Raw genomic sequence first — 20286 nt, 5'->3', positions numbered from 1 at the left:
TTTTGCTCTCCTCCACCGCCCAGGCATTCTTAACAGTTGGTCTCTCTTAGCTGCACTCGGTCGGTCTCTGCTTACATAGCAAAGTTGGTAGTTTTCTCCCTGACAACTGTCCCAATAAGTGTTATTCACCGCCCAAGTCTTAGCTAACCTCATTTCCACCGCTTAGCCTAACAAATTTGCATTTGGTTTAATGAAATGTGTCATTTTCTCTCGGTTGTTTTCTAATTTCTAATAGTTTGTCTTGGCTTCAGGGTAGTTATTCTAGGATTTCAGGGTTAGGTTGGTCTTTTAGTTATTGTTTAATTACTCTCTAAGGTATAAAATTTTGTGATTTCATGTATAAATTCCTAACTTCATTTGTATTTTCGGGAAAATTTTTCTTACATTGATTTTGACACATTTAACTTTAAGAAAACCTCATTAGACATGTACTTCATAGATTTCTAGTGTAATATTAAGGGTTTAAACCCAACTTAGGCTTCTAATAAATCATAACACTAGAAGTTTTGCTAGTTTAGGGTCTTCTAACCTTTTAAAACCTACTTAACATTTAAAAGAAATAAATTGAATCCTATACTTACCTGTATCAAAACACACACTAGTATATCGAATTTTTAACTACAACTCGAATTTGTAATTAATACAAAAACTAGGGTTTTAAAAATAATCCAAAGTAGGGTTTTCTAATAAATTCATACAAAATAGAACAAAATGCTCTTAATATCACATAATATCGAAATTAATGACTAACCGGGGTCTCACAACCTCCCCCTCTTAGAACAATTTCGTCCTCGAAATTAATACCTTTGTTCGTGAACCATAAATGCAGGGTTTACAAAAGAGTGCGTGGCACTAGGGTCTATTAAACACTTGCGGTACGCATAAAAGAGAAAGCGTACCTTCGATGACTGCCGAAGGGTCAGTCACCTCTTGTTGGCCCATTGTATACACTTTGGCCGGTACTTTAGATCGATGTCCCCTTGTGTTCGTCGGTTTAGTTGTGGTCCCTTCTGTCGGTGGCTTAGATCCCTCTTTCTGCATCTTAGGGCATTGGGCAATCAGATGTTCTGTACTACCACATTTAAAACATTTTCGTACCGAACTATTTTTCTAGCAGTTATCGTCGGTGTGATTGCTCCCGCAGAAACCACAGGTTTGCCTAATTCCCGCACTTGACCCTCCACGCTGGGCACCCCTCTGGGGCCCTTGCCCTACCTAACCTCGCCCAAAGTTACCCTGGTTTGGGGTCCCTGCGGGTCGTGGACCATCTGTTCCTCGACCCATCTTAGAAGATGGCTCGTTTCTCGAGCTCTGTCCATCCGTGAAGTTGCTCGAACTAGGCTGCCTCCTTTTCCGATTTTGGAAGGCTTTGACTTGTCCCCTAGCAGTCTCAATTCTCTGAGCCTTTTCTAGTGCTTGGCTAAATGTGTTTAACTGAGCAGCTGCTAGTGCCTCTTGAATCTCCACATTTAAGCCTTGAATGAAACGACGGATTCGCTTTTGCTCCGTTAGTACCAAATTCGGAGCGAAGCGAGAGAGTTTCGTAAATTGGATTTCATATTCCGCCACACTGGATGCCCCTTGGCGCAGGCGGATAAAGTCATCCTCATGTCTCTCTTGCACAATGGGAGGTAAATATTTCTCATTAAATTCCCGTGTAAAGCTGACCCACGTCCAGGGGGTCTGTTCCCGCTCCCACTTGGTCTTAATCACATTCCACCAAGCTCGGGCAGCCTCCTCAAATTGAAAAACAACAAAAGATATCTGCCGTTCCTCTGAATACTCAAGCGCGGCAAATATATCCGACATGCGGTCCAGCCAACCTTTCGCTAAGTCAGGGTTAGGTTCACCTATAAATTTCGGGGGTGCAAACTTTTGGAACCATTCTAAGGCACGGTCCTCTCCCTCCTGATTACCCACATTATTTCCAGGGTTTCCGGGATTACCTCCCTGGCCCTGAGCCTGTTGGTTAACCATTCGTTCTAACAGGTCAGCTATTTACTGGATGGCTGTAACTACCAGATTCGGCTCGTTCTCATTTTCTCTTTCGGGACCTCGTCCTCGTCCTCTACCTCTACCTCTACCTCGACCACCGGAGTCAATTTAGGTTCAAAAGTCTATAAATCGAAACATAACATGTACTTATTATTCAAACTATGAACAAAATAAGAACACAAAGCATATGCACAAAAGACACGCAAAAGATAAGTTCAAAAGATTATACTCAAATATATACCTATATTTACAAAGTCACACCAAAAGATATACAAGTTATCCGACATCCGGTCGGTACAAAACCCATTATTTACATGAGCACTCCGGTTCCAAAAATGTAGTCAACCACCAGATAACAAAAGAAACCAGGCATATTGGTTATAACAAAAACAAACATGTCAAATAGTCAAAAGAAAATCCCAACAACGGCCCTACGCGCCTCTCCTAGGGCCCCAATCCCCAACGAAACCTAAAGTGTCCACCTCGTCCATCAGGTCTGGACCGATAGCTCGTGGTTGGGCCTCCGCGGCCACATCTAACAGGACCTCACAGTCCAGCATGATCCCCCGGGCCTTCTCCCTCAACTGCCCCTTCATAGCGAAGAGGTGCTGGTGTGTGTCGTGGCGCTGAGGACGAAAAGCGTCCGTCCTCTCCTCCTCATCTCTGAGGCCCTGCTCCAACTTTCTAATGCGCAGAGCCTGACCGTGGGCCACTTCCCTGGCCTCCTCCAGCTGTCTAGCCAAGTGATCGGCCGCCTTCCCTAGAGGACGTCGCTCGTCGTCCACCGCCAGGACGACCTCGTCTGGGTAGCCAAACGTGTGTCGGCACTCACATGGCCGATTTTGCCGACCAAAAGGTGAATACAACGTATACGGCCCCTCAAGCCTCCTCTGGAATCGAAGCACACGCCGGCGTAACACCTGGTTCATCGGGCCCCCTGCACTCGAAGATCGCGGCCCTGGTCCAGATCCACTAGGTTCCCCGGCCTCCATACCTACAATATTTATTTGGTCAGTTCTTCAGTATTTCAACTTAAAGTATACCATTAATCTTAACTAGAATCACGTATTCCAAATGCCTAATGCCTATCACGTATGTCCCAATTGCCTAAGTCTTTTAACCTAGGCGCTCTGATACCACCTGTGACGCCCCCACTTCTCCCAAGGGCGAACCCGAGAGTATCGGCGGGACGCCTGCCTAACTCGCGCCAAGACTAAAAAACACAAAGCAATAAAAACTAGATAAACCAAAAGCGTACTATTCACAATATATACAACCCCAAAAGAGTTCTATTTACATCCTCAAAAGGAATTATCCAGACTACTACATTATCCTATGCAAGTATTCAAAAGTAGAAAGTAGATCCAAAACAAGAAGAAACATCTTAGTTGTCCGACTATTACAAACCAAGCCTAACTTTTTCAGTGATAGTACCAAAAGTTCCCCGCGTCGACCCCTGTTAAAGAAAACAAAGGGAAAGGGGTAAGTTATATGCTTAGTAAGTAAACAGGGGTAAAAACATGAATTTTACATTAAGACGAACAATTACGTCACAAAGATGTCCAACCGAAAATATAAAAGTAACAACACAAGTTAAGGATACAGGTTGGCTCCAAAGCCACGTCATGTGCCATGGGTGACCTCCTGTCGACACTCCGTCGGCCACCGGTAAGGGTCCGTAGAACACCACTTGTATTCTCACCTAACACCTTATCACCCTCACTGGCCAGTCACCTCACGAAATGGCTCGAGCAAACGAAACGAAATTGAACTTGACTCACAAGCTCGGTTCACAAACTTGGGTCACAAAACCACAAACTTGGTGACCATAAAACTAGGTTGGAATGGCTTCGACCAAGCCCCGGCTGACTCGAATAGTCCGTCTAGGTCTTGAGATCGGGCCCCACAAAAGTCACATCGAACTACAAGTTCAAGGGTTCAACACCAAAATAATTCATACATACACATCTCATAAAGAAGCACATGTGCAAAGTAGGGTTTAAGTCGAGTGTGATCAAGTACACCCTTGCCTAAGTACCCACTCATCCACACCAAAGCACATAAGTAAGTTATACAAAAAAATGGTCTGAATACTTATACAGAGAGCAAGTATAGCAAAAGTGCGAAGATCACGTCACGTGACAGCTAGTAGGCCCCACTAGCACCGTCTAACCCGTCACCGTCTGAAATAAAGATTGCATCACATTACTGCAAAAACGACTACTAAAATGCATAAATCAAGCAAATCTCAAGTCAAGAAGTTAAGAAGAAGGGCTACAACTTTTATGAAGACACCTCAAGTCAGATCTCAATGGAACTAGGACAAAAATGCACAAAACAGTCCCAGCCGTTTCAATTCAGGTTACCGAGCAGGCCCTGTTTGAATGACTATAACTCATAACTCAGAAATCGGAATCAAGAAATTCTAGAGGCGTTAGAAAGATCATTTTTAAGGCTATAACTTTTGTGTTTTGACCAAAAGCTGAATCAGTACAGAGCATAGGGAAAAATGGGTCCAAAGTTCCTGTCAGAACTATCTAACTTCAAAGGCAGTTCTGACACCTGATCTTGTTTTGGGTATAACTAGAGCTACGGAACTCAGATTTCGACGTACTTTATACCGTTTTGAAGATAAGACAAAGATCTACAAGTCTTATGAAGACCTCAATACCCAGTTCCTTCGTTATCAATGTGAACTGAGCACAGGCAGAAGAAAAATCAAGAAACATAGCACAATTCAGAGGTTAGAATAGAAGCGAGGTTTTTGGCCATAACTCAGGCTACACAGATCCGTTTACCCTGAAATTTTGTAGGCACAACTAACACTTAAGAAGCTACAACTTTCATGTTTTGGACAAACCCTGAATCAGTACGTAGCACAAAGAAAAATGTAGCCAAATTTCAGATTCTAGGCTGCCTTGTTTTCCAGTTTAACCGGTTTCGCACGTCGCAAACGCATGGTCTGTTGCTATGGTTCTCATGCAAGTTTTCTACTTGATTTAACCTTGTTTGTTGTAGGTTATCCTTAGCTAAACAAGGTCATTCATGACCAGGATTCAAAGGAAAAGAAAACAACTGAGTTCGGTTTCGTTTCGGCGGCTAGCTGCAAATCTGGTGCAGCTGTGCATGCATCAGATTTGCATGCTTTCGCATGCATCTAGCAACAAAATTTTATTGGTTAGTTTCTTAGGATTCCCTTCAATCTCAGGTTCCAGCTAGCATGTAAGGTATGACTCAAGAACTAAACAAAACGTGAGACTAAATTCAAGAGTTAAACAGAACCTTAGCTCATTTCTGCTTTTTAGCTATAAATTCTGATGCAAAACGTTTTCTTGAACCAGAACTCATCCCGTTGCTAAACTCATCATATAAAGCTCAAGTTTAACTAATTAAACCAACTTTTACAGGTTTCTATAGCTAAACGTGACATAATATCAGAAACCAGAGGTAACACTTCCATGCATCTTCCTATCAGAATTTAGTTCAAAGTTCTTACGGCCTGCATCAATCCAGAATTATTCGAGCTTTAGATCAGAAATTTCCCTCAGTTGAAGCTCAACTTACAGGTTAAACATATACTCAGGACATATGAATGTTATTCACGATCTTACCTCTAGTCCTAAGCTTTAGAAATTGCAGCCGAAATCAGTTCCTTTCCAGCTTCTCTTGCCTTCCTTACTGTATTTTCCTTATCTTTGGTTGTTTGATGATAAACTAGCTAAGCTCTTGCTCTCACTTCCGCACTCTCTGTTTTCCTCTCGATGTTAGTTGATAAGAAGAAGGTCTGCAGTTTCATTTTGCTCTCCTCCACCGCCCAGGCATTCTTAACAATTTGTCTCTCTTAGCTGCACTCGGTCGGTCTCTGCTTACATAGAAAAGTTGGTAGTTTTCTCCCTGACAACTGTCCCAATAAGTGTTATTCACCGCCCAAGTCTTAGCTAACCTTATTTCCACCGCTTAGCCTAACAAATTTGCATTTGGTTTAATGAAATGTGTCATTTTCTCTCGGTTGTTTTCTAATTTCTAATAGGTTGTCTTGGCTTCAGGGTAATTATTCTAGGATTTTAGGGTTAGGTTGGTCTTTTAGTTATAGTTTAATTACTCTCTAAAGTCTAAAATTTTGTGATTTCATGTATAAATTCCTAACTTCCTTTGTATTTTCGAGAAAATTTTTCTTACATTGATTTTGACACATTTAACTTTAAGAAAACCTTATTAGACATGTACTTCATTGATTTCTAGTGTAATATTAAGGGTTTAAACCCAACTTAGGCTTCTAATAAATCATAACACTAGAGGTTTTGCTAGTTTAGGGTCTTCTAACCTTTTAAAACCTACTTAACCTTTAAAAAACATAAATCGAATCCTATACTTACCTGTACCAAAACAAACACTAGTATATCGAATTTTTAACTACAACTCGAATTTGTAATTAATACAAAAATTAGGGTTTTATAAATAATCCAAAGTAGGGTTTTCTAATAAATTCGTACAAAATAGAACAAAATGCTCTTAATATCACATAATATCGAAATTAATGACTAACCGGGGTCTCACTTAGGTATGTTTCTATTTTCTTTCCTTCTATTCTGAACTACAATTTTTTAGTTTGAATGTTGTTGTCTTCTGTTTATTGCCTTCCGTTAATTAAAGACTGCCATGTGTTTGATGTTATGCATAAAAGAATAATTATGATGGTAATTTTTCGAATTAGCTTATGTTTACTTTTTCCTCTATTTTTAATTTCAAATGTTGCATGATGATGGCCCTGTTTGGAAGTGCATGTTTTTAGCAATTTTGTTTCCTACAAGTTTTTTAACAACTTTTGCTACAGGAACCCCAAAAAACTTCACAAAGTTTTTTACCTACACACCTCAAAATACCCAAAACACAAAAAAAAAAAATTCCCTCCCCTTTTTCTTCTACCTCCATCACCCACTCCAACCCACAACCACTTCCTCCCCCACCTCCCCTTTTTCTTCTTCTTCCGCCGTCACCACCACCTCTGTCATCACCTCTTCCAGTGCCCAGCAAGAACAATTAGGCCCCCCATGAATGGAGGTAGCACCGATTCATCAGCAACTGGGCCTTGCGAAGTTTCCGATGCCAAACTCATCCCAGCCGGTGAGCAACTTGGCAGGTTTTTGCTCGAAGGGAACATCGCCGGCGACTTTGCCGGTGTCGCAGAAGTGGAAGGAACACTGGCACCGGCGGATGGAACCTCTGCAGTGGCTGGAACTGGAGAACTCGCCGGGCTTCCGGTTGGAGATGATGCAGGCGGTGACACTGCCGGAGCATTCACCAGGGAGAAGCCGCAGGTATTGTTGGAGGAATCTTTGGAGATGGAGAAGGAACCGGGGATGCATGAGGGCTGGCCGGAGAAGCTGTGGGCACAGGAGTTTTTGAGGGGGAAGGGGAAGGGAGGAAGGAAAAGAAAAAAGAAAGAAAGAAAAAGAAAGGACAAAAAATGGTGACCATTGCTGCTGGGGAGGCAACGCAGAAGTAACGGGGGAGGGAAAGGGGAGTGGGAAGGAAGAGGAAGAAGAAGAAGAGAGGAAAGAAAAGAAAAAAAAAAGAAAAAAAGAAAAAGAAAAAAAAAGGAAAAGAAAAAAAAAAGAAAAGGAAAAAAACTTCCAAAAAACTTCTTAAAAAAACTTAAAAAATTTTTTCATCTTAAAAAATTTTTCCAAAAACTTCTACAGTACACTACAGTAAAGTTTTAGACAAACTCCCAAAAAACTCAGGTTCCAAACAGGCCCGATGTTAGCTGTTTGTTTATTCAATAATTACATAATTTAGTATGATTGTAGTTTGGGTTATTAAGGTAGTCATTTTATATATATTAGTTAGTTTAAGCTATTCTAGGATGCTTTCATGTTGTCATTGTTGTGTTCCTTTCGCTTAGTATCTTAGTTTCTTTATAGTAAAATTAGATTTTGATCTTTTGTGTTTCAAAATGGAGAAAAAAAGAAAATTTAGTACAAGTTTTAGATTGATAGATGAGTTGTTTGATGATGCTTTTGATCTAAAAATGTTAGAAAGAAACAAAAGACAAACTTAAATATGCTCACAAAGCATATGAAGTTTACTGTCAATTCTTCTGTTCCTCAGGGATATTCTCCTTTTGTAATTAACACCGAGAATGACATTCATGAAAACCACTTTGTTGAAACATGTGTTTCACAAAGTCACATTGATAGGAATCTAATTCTGCCAAATGACTGCAGAGGTAAAAATGTTTGCTTTACTCCAGAAAATGTTGGAGAAGTTCATTATACTTCTGATTCTATTGACAATCATTGTTTGCCCACAATGACTTCATGTTTAATCAATCTCTCTAATGTTGAACCTGCTGGTTTATCACAAGTGAACTTCAGTAAGCAATAAATAAAGCACAAGACCAAACATTAGATTTTGTTGGTATTTATTTGAAAGAGCCAGTGTTTTCACATGGCTAATTATAAGGTAAAATACATGGAACCCCCTTATGGTTTCGCGAAAAGACACATTACCCCCTATCGTTTAGAAACCTACACATAAACACTTTAAATTTCATAACTAAAGTGGAAATTGACCTATAACCTGCTGAGCAACCTACTGATGATGGGTATGCGAGGTTCTTTTGAAAAGATCTTGAGTTTCATTCCCAAGCTACCCTTCAGTTGCTATAATGAAATGACATATCAGGGGAGAAGAGATTTGAAGCTATCAAAGAGTGAAAGGAAAAAGGGAAAAAGGGAGAAGATCTAAGCTATATTGAAGTCGCCATGTCCACTTCTGCAAATTTTGGAGGAGGTTTGACAGATCTAAGGTATGAATGGTCTCGGTGCTTCTGCAAGAAAAGAGCAAAAATCAAGATCGTGGAATTGAACAAACCCTCAAAGATTCATCCTTCAGACCCCACTCACTGTATATTAAACCGTAGTTCAAAGATTCATCATCATATTCCATCTACTCATTTCCACCTCGACTCCCGGAGGAAATTTGTGCTATTGTTTTATCTTTGATCAGAAAGCGTGAAAGATAGAATCAACACAAGTAAATACATCAATGGGGTTCTTTGGTACCACTTTTAGGCTCATGCTCAGAGGTGTTTTTGGTGTCTATGTCGCCCAAAAATACGATGCTCCCAACCTGAGGGAACTGGCCCGTTCTGGGTTGACCATGGCCAAGCAAGTGGAGGAGACCCACCGCAAGCGCTGCCCTCTGGACAAGATCAATGATTTCGGTCAGGACTCGTCCCAGAAGAAGATCTAAGATGCTGTTTTGGAATTAAAATTTTCCATTTTTTCTGGTTCGGAGGCAATACCTTTGATTAATTTTATTGTTCGTCAAACTAGTTTCTCCAAGCTTCGTAATTGTTAAATTGATTGGTGTTGTTGAATATCTAATTGGAAATGAGGTGTTTTGCTTGTTCCTTTCGGTTGGGGGGACCAAACTTCTTGAAAACCATATGTTGCACAACTCTAACTAAATTCAGCTAAAAAATTGGCTATTTGATAAGAGTAAAACAGAGTAACTGAGGGATCTTATTCTTCAAGGGAAACTTGAACATCATTTCAATTATAGCAGATTCCAAGAAAACAAATCTATAGTTCAATGCAGGGTACCTGTTTCACTATAGCGAACATTCCAACTTTTAGGAGTACGTTCCAGTTTAGAAATTAATTAATCTCCCAGCGGTAGTGGTGATCGTGAGGTTTCTGGTTCACCTTTTTCCTTAAAAGAGTCTCAGAAAAAAGTTGAAATTTTACAAATTGTTGTACGGTGATTTTTTTTCAAATAAATTGTGTTGTGTCATACTATCGATGAATTTTCCTGACCTCTCAACGTCCGACCCCGGGGGCCATTTGTACTTTTTTGCAGGCAAGGTTACTTAACCAGGAGCCATAGGACAGAGCTTAACAATTCTATACAGAACAAAGCATCTTGACGTCCTGTAGGGTTTTAGGGTGTTTTTTTTTTACACATGATGAACGAGAGAGAGTCAGTTCTTGATTCTCTCTCCCTCTCTATTATAAATGATATTTTGGGTATTCGACCTGCAGCCGATAACTCAGCCAGTTAAGAAGTCAATTTCCACTTTAGTTATAAAGTTTAGGGTGTTTATGTGTAGGTTTTTAAACGATTGGGGGATAATATGTCTTTTCGCGAAACCATAAGGGGGTTCCGTGTATTTTACCCCTAATTATATGTTGCATTTTCAAGGGCCAAAACAACTTCAGCTGTAAAAGTGCTTATTAGACCAACTTATTTTGATGAATAATGCACTGATCATACTAAAAATATAGTTTATAAAGAAGTTCTTGAAGCTTCCCAGATTACATTACCAGGTTTCAATATTCATAGCTTTTTTTGTTTTGAATTTTATTATTTTGTTTAATTGACTATCTAATTTCTCTACGAATATAGGTCATCATGCCTAGACATATATCTTCAGTGCTAGACATTCAGAAAGGAGCAGAAAAATAGATTGTTCCAGTACAAGTTATTCACAGAGGCCACAATCAACTGACTCGTGAAGTTCCGTCTAGGCGAATTATGCGCTTTCTGCTCACAGATACTGAGGTTAGCAAATACTTTCCTATTTGTCTGCTTATTACATTCATATATGAGAACATTTCACAATCTGTATAAAGAACATTTCATGATTTGCCTGCTCATTACATTTGCTTAAGAAAAAAATCCTTAGTATTCATGTAAGTTTACACATACTATGATAGCACAACTATTGTTTCATTGTGAATGAATAGTCACCTAACTATTAAAGTGTTCATACCTATAATTTTAATTTCTGTGTGATAAATATGATGTTAGCCATAAACATGACACTTATGGTTTTAACTCATGACATATATAAAACTAATCTGCGATCCTAATCAGGGAACAAAAGTTTCTGTTGTGACCTATGAACAACACATTAAGGTCTTCAGCAAATTTCTCCAACCTTATCAAAGATATTATGTTTCTAATACAACTGTCATTCCTGCTGACACCCAACATACAGAGTTGGGACCTATGAATGCTCCTGGATTTTGAACTACAAGACTTTGGTTGAAAATTATACTGAACCTGTGCCGCCTATGTTGCCTTGCATATTTGAGCTGACAAAGTTCTCTGATGTGTACAAATATGCTGATTCATATAATCTTTGCAGTAATTTTTCTTACATTATTTTTTAATTTGCTTGACAATCATTTGATATTTTATTGATGACGTACCTTCATATCAATATTTTTATTTCAGATATTAGAGTTTTTGTGATTCAGGCATTACCAGTGAAACAAGCAGATCCAGATTGTACTTCTAGAGAGTGAATGAAGAGTAAATCAAAACTGAATACTACTTTTTTATTAAGTCATTTTAGTTTAATGATAGCAGTTACAATTTTTTGTTATACCTGACAGGAAAAGACTCATGCTTATGACTCTTTGGAATGAATTTGAACATGATGAAGGGAGCAAAATAGCAAACATGATTAGCACTGCCCCTCTAATCATAGCTCTCCGTGACAAAGTGACCACATTCAATAGTAAAATTTTCATTATGCATTATGATTGCTTTACTGTTTGACTTCTAAATACTTGATATGTTATATTACTAAAAATTTTCATCATTTTTACAGCTCTGTCATTCACTACAAGGTATTCATTTGGCATTCTGATAAATCCTCCACTCCCAGATGACCTCTCTTTCAGGCAATGGTAAATATAATCTTCTTTTCATTTTTTACCATAAAATATCAATTTATTTCACTGGTAAATTTTTTATTTGTACTCTAAACATAACCATTCAGGTATAGTTTGAACAAGGAAGAAATCAGAAATTTGCTTGATGCTAAAACATATAATGATCCAAACTGTTTACTTTCTCCTTCAAATGAAGAAGATATCAAAGCAATCAGCAATTTTCAAGCATCATTTCCAATTGTAAGTGTTATTTGTTATTTAAAAATTTCGCTTAAATATAACTATTTTGTCTCTAACTTACATTCAAATACCATTCATGCTTGCTTCACTCAGCAAAAGACAGCTTGGGTGCAAGGAACTATCAAACTTGCATATGGATTCACCAAATATTGGAGTACTGCTTGTGTGAATTGTCACAAAATTGTAAATGCTGACATTGACTGGATCATCCATTGTCCTTCATGCAAACAACAAAGTGAAGTTGAACTCAGGTTAGACCATCAACTTATACTTCTAAATTAAACATTATTCTGATTTATCACCATATATTAATCTTAATCCCTTCACTCAATTAAAGGGCTCGCATTCCAATTATTATAATTGATGTTTCGAGCTCAATACATTGCATTATATCTGGAGAAGATGTTGAAAAAATGATTGAGTTCACTCCACTGCAACTTAAGCAAGCACAAGAAGATGTAAGTAAAAATTTTCCATCTTATATTCAACCATAAATACAAATATACATACAAAACAATTCACTAAACCTAACCAAAAAAATTTTCTGGTGCAGGGCTTTGGAATAGACACTGAACTTAATGATACCTTAAAAAAGTACACAGTGGTCTATTTTCTAAAATCCTATGAGTCTCCCTTTCAAGGTCAACTCCAAAGAAAGAATACTGTCATTAAGGCTTACACTGCAGCTGAACTATCGCATAATCCACTTCCACTAGCACTTCCAGAAAATACTGAAGTTTCTTCTGCACTTGGCAGTTTATCAGCAAAGCATGCAGAAAAATCAACAAAGGATCAAATGTTCACACCAACCACAAAGTTGGTACTTGAAGAAATTGCTGCAGCCAGTTCTTGCAAAGAAAACCGCACATCTACAACCAGTGGAGTAAAAAGAAGTCTTGAGTTTCCAGAAAGCCCATCTCAAAATCAAGCTTTACCAGCAGACACACCTGCTAAACATACAACAAAGGCTCTTGAACAATTTGTCAAAGAAGCCGCAAAACAGTATAGTTCACTTGGCAATATCAAAGACAGTCCAGCAAAGAAAGCTAAAGCTAAGCAAGTCTAATATGGCCTAATTCTGTACTTTTGTTAAATCTTTTGTTAATTACCTTAGTGTCTGCCTTCATTGCTTAGACAATATGTTTTGAATTATATTCTGATCCATTATTCTTTTGACTTAAAAAGTAATGGATCCTAATATAACTATTAATAGTTTAACCAACAATGTTGTAATTCAATAGGCAATGAAGCTTATTTAAGCCTCCTAATATGTAACTGTGGCTAGCACTCAAGTATGTATTCTAGTAAGACATGAATGACTTAGTTTATGTAATGTATGATTGTGATTTGTATATTATTTACCTCTTGAACCTACATATACATTATGATCTTTTAGCAAATTATCCTCATTGTTACAGTAAATCCAAAAAATAAAAAATGCAATAAATAGCAATTTTTTAATCCATAATTTAGTTGGTCATATCAGTGGGTAGGCCGGTGCGTCGCACGACCAGACCCATGCTAGTATATATAGAAAAACACAAGATTTTTACTTCCATATTGAGCCACGTGGCTGCATTTGGGGAAGGGTGCTACTGTAGTAGTTATCTTTTGTCAAAAACACCCTCTAAAATTTGAACCTTTGTTCGGATAGAAGACCACTCTCGAGGGCATTGTGGTCTACTGAGGCACCTAATCGCTTAACAGCCCTGTCGGATATGCACCAAATCCCATTAAAATGGCCTGGGATCCTGTCCCTTGGACTTAAAATAAACAATAGGCTCTTAAAATAGTTCGACATTGTTGAGGCTTACTTCTAACTTTTGTGTTCCACTGTTTTCCTCTTCCTCTCTCTCTTTGGTTCCCGTTCCTTTGTTTACCCTACCTTTTCTTTCTAGTTCAGACCAAGAAAAGTACCAGTTGAACTTCTCCAGCACTTGGTCAACAATTTGACGATTTTCTTCCCTAAATTATGGTTGCCCATCTGATTTTTTACTTCTGTACTTTTTATCACATTCCAATCATGGAATTGTTGCACAAAGAGTCAAGTTTGAAGTATAATTTCTATCCCATTGTGCCTGTTTCCCGTTCCTTTTCTTTCTGGTTCAGACGAGAAAAAGTACCAGTTGAACTCCTCCAGCACTTGGTCAACAATATGACGATTTTCTTTCCTAAATTATGGCTGCCCATCCAATTTTTTACTTCTGTACTTTTTATCATATCCCAACCGTGAGATTGTTGCACAAAGAATCAAGTTTGAAGTATAATTTCTATCAATTTTTTCTGTTTCCCGTTCCTTTTCTTTCTGGTTCAGACGAAGAAAAGTACCAGTTGAACTCCTCCAACATTTGGCCAACAATTTGACGATTTTCTTCCTTAAATTATGGCTGCCCATCCGATTTTTTACTGCTGTACTTTTTATTATATCCCAACCGTGGGATTGTTGCACAAAGAGTCAAGTTTGAAGTATAATTTCTATCTTATCCTATTGTGTTCATGATGGCTAATACTATTTGCTAGGGATACAGGTTTGTCCTTTTGTATTCCTTTTCATTTCCCAGTTGGGAAATTATCAAGAGTGAAAGAAAAATCTCTAACAACTCATCAATTTTGCATCTTTATCTATTGTGTTCATGATGGCTAAGATCATTGTTAGGGATATAGGTTTGTCCTTTCGTTTTCCTTATCGTTGACCAGTTGGTAAATCATCAAGAGTGAAAGAAAGTTTGTATCTTTATGCATTAGGAACACAAATACTGCTCACAAAAAACTTCACAGTTCTTCCACCTTTTCCTCTGCAACCTTTCCTGCTAAAGATAACTACTTTTCTTCGTATACTTTTTATTTTGATTGCCAAATTTCTTCAGGGGTTTAATTGCACTTTGAAAGAATTGGTGCAGAAGAACTTCTAATTTAGCGTTCACAGATTGCCATTAAGCAATTGCTTCAATTTTAGGTCACTCTCTTCAGTCCTTCAGTAAACACTGCAATTTTTGTGCTCAAGTTTTGTTGTGTTTGATGTGTTAGTCATAGTTTTTTAGTTGTAAGTTCGTTTGGTTTCACTTATCACTTATCAACTGATTTTTTTTTTCTTTCTAAGTTCTGCAATAGTGAGTTCCCTTATGAGTATTAAGTTCATAGGTTCTATGTTCTGGTATTTAACCTTCAAAGTCTGCTAGGTTCTTGTTACATGTTATGACAAGTTGATTGTGTGAAGCCCCCACTTCTCCCTAAGGCGAACCAAAGAGTATCCGCGGGGCGCCTGCCCAACTCTCGCCAGGACTCAAGTAAACACCATTCAAGCTTATAGCGGTGCTAGAAATCAACAACCAGAAAAGATAAATACAATTAGTACGGAAACGTTCAAATTTAACGAAATATAACAATCATCCAATCCTTACATCGGGTTTCCATAATACAACCCAAAAATATACAATATCCCAAAAGTCTAGACAAAAGAGTTGGAACCCTATTACATGAGTACACAAAAGAGAAATTCCTCCGAATCTCACTCCAAGCACAAATCCTGTTAAGGAAAACAAATCTACAGGGTGAACAAAACGCTCGTGAGGCCAAGAACACACATACAGGCACGTAGTTCAAGTAACACCCCCAAATTAATCAATTTACAACAATAACCATTCAATAAAGAGCACTTTACTGAAAAGTAAACAGAAACAATTCAAGGATATGGGAGCTCTCAGGAGCTATTTTCCACTTGCACGATCATGAACCTCCACGCGTTGATACTCCGTCAACCGGGTAGTTTAATCCGTAGAAACATCACTTACACTTCCCCTTCTCAACCTTACATACCACACCGGGCCCGCAATACATTTATGAGGCGATACTTCAGCGAGTATGCCAAACAAGACCTCTCAATAGGTCGAGCTTATGAAATCTCATGGTTCACTGAGGAGCTCGACCAAGTCCCTACTGGCTCGAGTCCAAGGCTAGCCAATAAAAGAGTTTGGGCGTCCCCCACTTTTACACTTTTGTATCGAGGAGGTTCACTCCAACGACTTATGCAATCACAACATAAATAATCACTTAAGCACTTCACATATATTCACTTAGCCAATTACTTAAACAAGTAAGCACTTCACTTCACTAACTCAAGTTCACTTCGTTTAAATGAGGACGAGTGCGATAAAGTACACACTTGACACAAAGGTTTAAAAGTCCAAATTTATATAACACTTATCAATTTGCAGATATTTCACATAATTCACACACTTGACACTCACCAATATAAACAATGAGGAAGAAATGTCCCTCGGAGCTTTAGGCGTTCACTGTGGGATCCTCTTAAAGGTCCTCGTGTGCGCCTGAGCAAATAATAGTGAATTATCATTCACACATCCCAATTATCAAGGAAGATCGTGCACGAGTACAATCTAGGGGAAATTTCATGATAATGAACCTCAATTACTCGTAAATCGAGGTTCAAGTAGAGTTTCTTAAAGTATAAGAGCAATCAAGTCTTTTGTCTTGGAAATCAAGCATAAACGTTCAAGTACTATCGAAGGAATAAGGAGTATTTGAAAAAAACTTCATTTCCTTGAAGTGCGGAAAATTTCAGTTTTTGATATGATATTTTGAAAAAAATCGTATCTCACATTTCATATGTCAAAAATTGAAAAACTTGGTACCATTGGAAACTTCTTCCAAGGTGCTAAAAGTTCGTAGAAAGATTCCAAATGGAAAACATTCAAAAATGAGCTCAAAGTCGCTGTTTTGGTTCATAAGGCAGATTTAGGTTGGTTTTTGGCCAACTTTGAAATTTCGGCAAAATTCACTTGATTGGAACTAGCCTTTGAAATTTGGAACTCTACTAGAGTTACAATCCAAGTTTACAACAAAACAAACGGAACGAGAAACGGAGTTTTCAGCACTAAGATACGGCAACTCAAAGTTACCAAAATTCTCTTGTGAAATAAGGATTTTCCAAACTTGAGTCATGAACTTTGGTAATTTATTTGAGCCATGAAATGGCCTCGGAATAACACCATAATTAGCAGTATAATACTACCATATAAGGGTTGTCCCTCTACCAAATTTCATGGAGAAATAATTTCGGAAAGGTAGTCAACCAAACAACCAAAGTTTCGAAAAATCCTAAGGCAAAATTGCCTTGAGCTTTTTGTTTTCCATTCCAAACATTTGGCCAAGGAAAATCCTTCAAACATGGTTCATTTGTGTAGGATAAGCCTAAGGAACATTCATGGTACATTTGGTAAATGTTTTAACTCCAAGAAATTCAATTGGCAAGTCCACACCAAGTCTAGTATCAATTATGTCCAAAATTTAGGGTTTTCAACAACAGGGAAGGTTTCGTATTTTGATCACAAATCACTCAATTCAACTCAGAATTAAGCATGGTTGGTGGCGTTGGAAAATAAATTCATAAAACTATAATTTCACAGAAGAAATCGTTTTGAAATTCAGCTCACAACTAACTCAAATTCGAGTCTCAAGTTGTAGCTTCTGAACTTCGTTCCAGGAAAACAGAGAAACAGGACAGTCATCTTTAAACGGTTGGTACGGGGTACTCGGGTGGAATTAGGGGTTGTATTTTATACCGTTGGAAAGCTGGGAATGTATAGTTTCAAATGCCACTAATGGCACTTGATTTTGATGTCGGAGCACAGAGTTATGGCCGAAACAAGAAGGCTGTCTGAGCATTACGGGAAAATTTTTCCAGATTTGCTAGCTTCGTGAGATTAATCCATTTGACCAAACAAACCTCAATATTTTTCGCTGAAACTTTATACACCGTCTATAAAACATATAAAAATCATATACAAGCCATTAAAACCTCAAAATTCTGCATAAAGAGGCACGATCATAACAGGGGCAGAATTGGAAATTTTTCATCCATGCACTCCTTGAAGTTTATACTAGCTATGCACCATTAATCTACCAATTTGAGCACTAAATCAACATTAAATCCATCATCAAACATCATATCAGCCATCAACCCAAGAGTGGGAGTTCATAGAGTCCACATTCAAAATTTTCTATCAATTTAAAGTTGCCCATGAGAATCCAAGAGCTCATGAGTGTAATCTATCTTCCATAAATCAAGAATTAAGTGGTTGATCATTACTTACTTTCTTAGAGAGCCAAGACAGAAATTTCGGTCACTTTGAGCTGGAGAAAAACCGTGAAAGGCAGCTCCTTTCCTAGCTTATCTTGATCACCAAGTGATTTGAGTGTTGTGTGTAAAATTTGGAGGTAATTTGAGGAAGAAATTGAGGAGAAAGAGTGGAGGAATTTTCTGGTCTTGTTCTTCCTTTGTTGCTCGGCTGTTTGAGAGTATGAGAGGAAGGAAATTCTGATGTTATTAGCTTCTAAGGTAGGCTTAAAACTTGTGGCTCAAATTTGCTCAAAGTTGTCCACTAAAATAATGCACGTGCGCGTGCGTTTTGTGCTCGATTCCTATTGAGTTTATTGCACTAGTGTATTAAACCTCTAATGCACTTACATTCATATTATTATTATTCACTCTTAATAGTCCCAAAATAATGGTCTAAGGCTCCTCAATTACTCGCGCGCGTAAAAACGCGTATCTCCAAATTAAGCGCGATAAAGCTAAACCTCCAAGAATTTCTTATAACGATGGTACTAATAACTATTACTTGAGTATTTAAACATAAAATACCTATCTTAAGTCCATTATATGAGTCTCCAATTTTCCCAACTTATGGTATTTCCAAACCAGCTAAAATCCCAAATCGCGTATTCACAATTTTCACTTAATGAGCTTCCAAAAATTAAATTTTTAAACGAGTCACTTTAAAAATATAACGAAGCGATAAATCCATGTAATTAGGTCTAAAGAGGTTAGAAAATAATAATCAGAGTAAATGGGCAATTAAATATTTAAATAATACTCGAAATGGAATTTTAAAATAATAAAAGTTTTGTGAGACATCACAGATTGCATAAAGTTCACATCTTTGTTGAGGGAAAGTTTTTGTGATAGTCTGGCACTATATTGAATCTAGGTCTACTATTATAGTTTTAATACATGCTGTTGCTTTTATATTTGGTGTCTTCATTTAGTGTTTCTAGTTGGTTGAATTTTGCCATGGAAGTTTGTGGATGAAACTATTGATATGTTCATTCTGATATTTCTTAATATTTTAACTACTTTTGTCCTTGGCAGATTGACATTCATTTAAAGTTTGGCTAATTACACCTTTCTCTTTTTCTCATTTTTTCCCGTGTGAGTATAATTTAAACATATTGGATAATTTGTATAGTTTTACATTGACTGATAGTTTTCTTTTGCATTTTATTTTGGTTACCAACTTTGTTCAGGGGTTTAGTTACGATTTAAAAGAGTTGGTGCTAAAGAGGCTTTTGTTTGGGGTTGACAGATTCATATTAAGGAATTGCTTCAATTCAAGGTGATTTCTTCTGCTCCTTCGCTACAACCTGCAATTTTCGTGCTTAAATTTTGCTCTGCTTGACTACACCCTGGAGAATATCATAACTGAATGTATGCTTATACCACTTTTCTTTTTCACATTTTGCCTTTTACTATTTAATCACTTTGATTCGTTGAATACGGCAATTTCAAACAATTAGTCTCACTTTTGTACCTCTTGCTTAGCTACTTGTATCTAGCATTTTGATTATATATATATATATACACACCTTAGCTTTGCTCGCTTCATTAGCTATAATTACTCACATTTGATTACTGCTACTTTCATTAAGATGAAAAGAAAAAGGCATGCAAGTAAAAGATTTAGATTAGTAGATGAGTGGTTTGATGAATGTTACAATGTTGAGGCTTCATTAAAAAGGAACCCAAATAGCTCTCATACAATAGAACAATGTGAAGAGCTATCAAGAAATCTGCCATTTTCTCAAGCTGTTCCTGCTAATGCAATGCATATGCATTCTAATGCTGCGTATGCAGATATTCAGACCTTAGGAAATAACGCTCACCTAATTCGTCTCACCCTCCACTCTGTGACAGACCCAAATAGTAACATGATTAGGAAGGATCAAGAAAATTATAGTAGTGGAGTTGTGCTTGTTTCAAAGCATTTATCCTCTCCCATCTATGCGTGGATCAGATGGTTCTCATCTGAGGACCTTAGATGAATCAAATCATGGCCAGCTTCTATTAACATTTAATATTGATGAGGTTTATACTCACTCTTAGGGTTCGCCTTCTATCAATTTTACATATGTCCCTGAAATCCATACTTCTCATATCAGGAGCTATCCTCAACCTAACGATGTTGATCTTAGATCAACCTCAAATAGAACATCTTCCTGTGAAAACAAGTTCAATGAAAACTATAATCTCACAGTCACTCAACTTCATGATATAAGTGAAACA

At 37.7% G+C, this 20286-nt stretch overlaps 1 protein-coding gene across 1 annotated transcript; it reads right to left on the bottom strand.

Moving 5' to 3' along the window:
• Positions 1-1215: 1215 nt before the first annotated feature.
• Positions 1216-1977, bottom strand: LOC113774009. Its single transcript, XM_027318589.1, has one exon. It carries the CDS (start codon positions 1975-1977, stop codon positions 1216-1218), a length of 762 nt encoding a protein of 253 aa, XP_027174390.1.
• Between the last annotated feature and the right edge of the window lie 18309 nt (positions 1978-20286).

This window comes from Coffea eugenioides, chromosome 6, assembly GCF_003713205.1.
Source record: "Coffea eugenioides isolate CCC68of chromosome 6, Ceug_1.0, whole genome shotgun sequence".
Lineage (NCBI taxonomy): Eukaryota > Viridiplantae > Streptophyta > Magnoliopsida > Gentianales > Rubiaceae > Coffea > Coffea eugenioides.
This window is presented reverse-complemented; position numbering and strand designations above follow the sequence as displayed.

Excerpts from the sequence above, each read along its gene's own strand:
- LOC113774009 (XM_027318589.1), bottom strand. The coding sequence starts at position 1,977 with ATGGTTAACCAACAGGCTCAGGGCCAGGGAGGTAATCCCGGAAACCCT.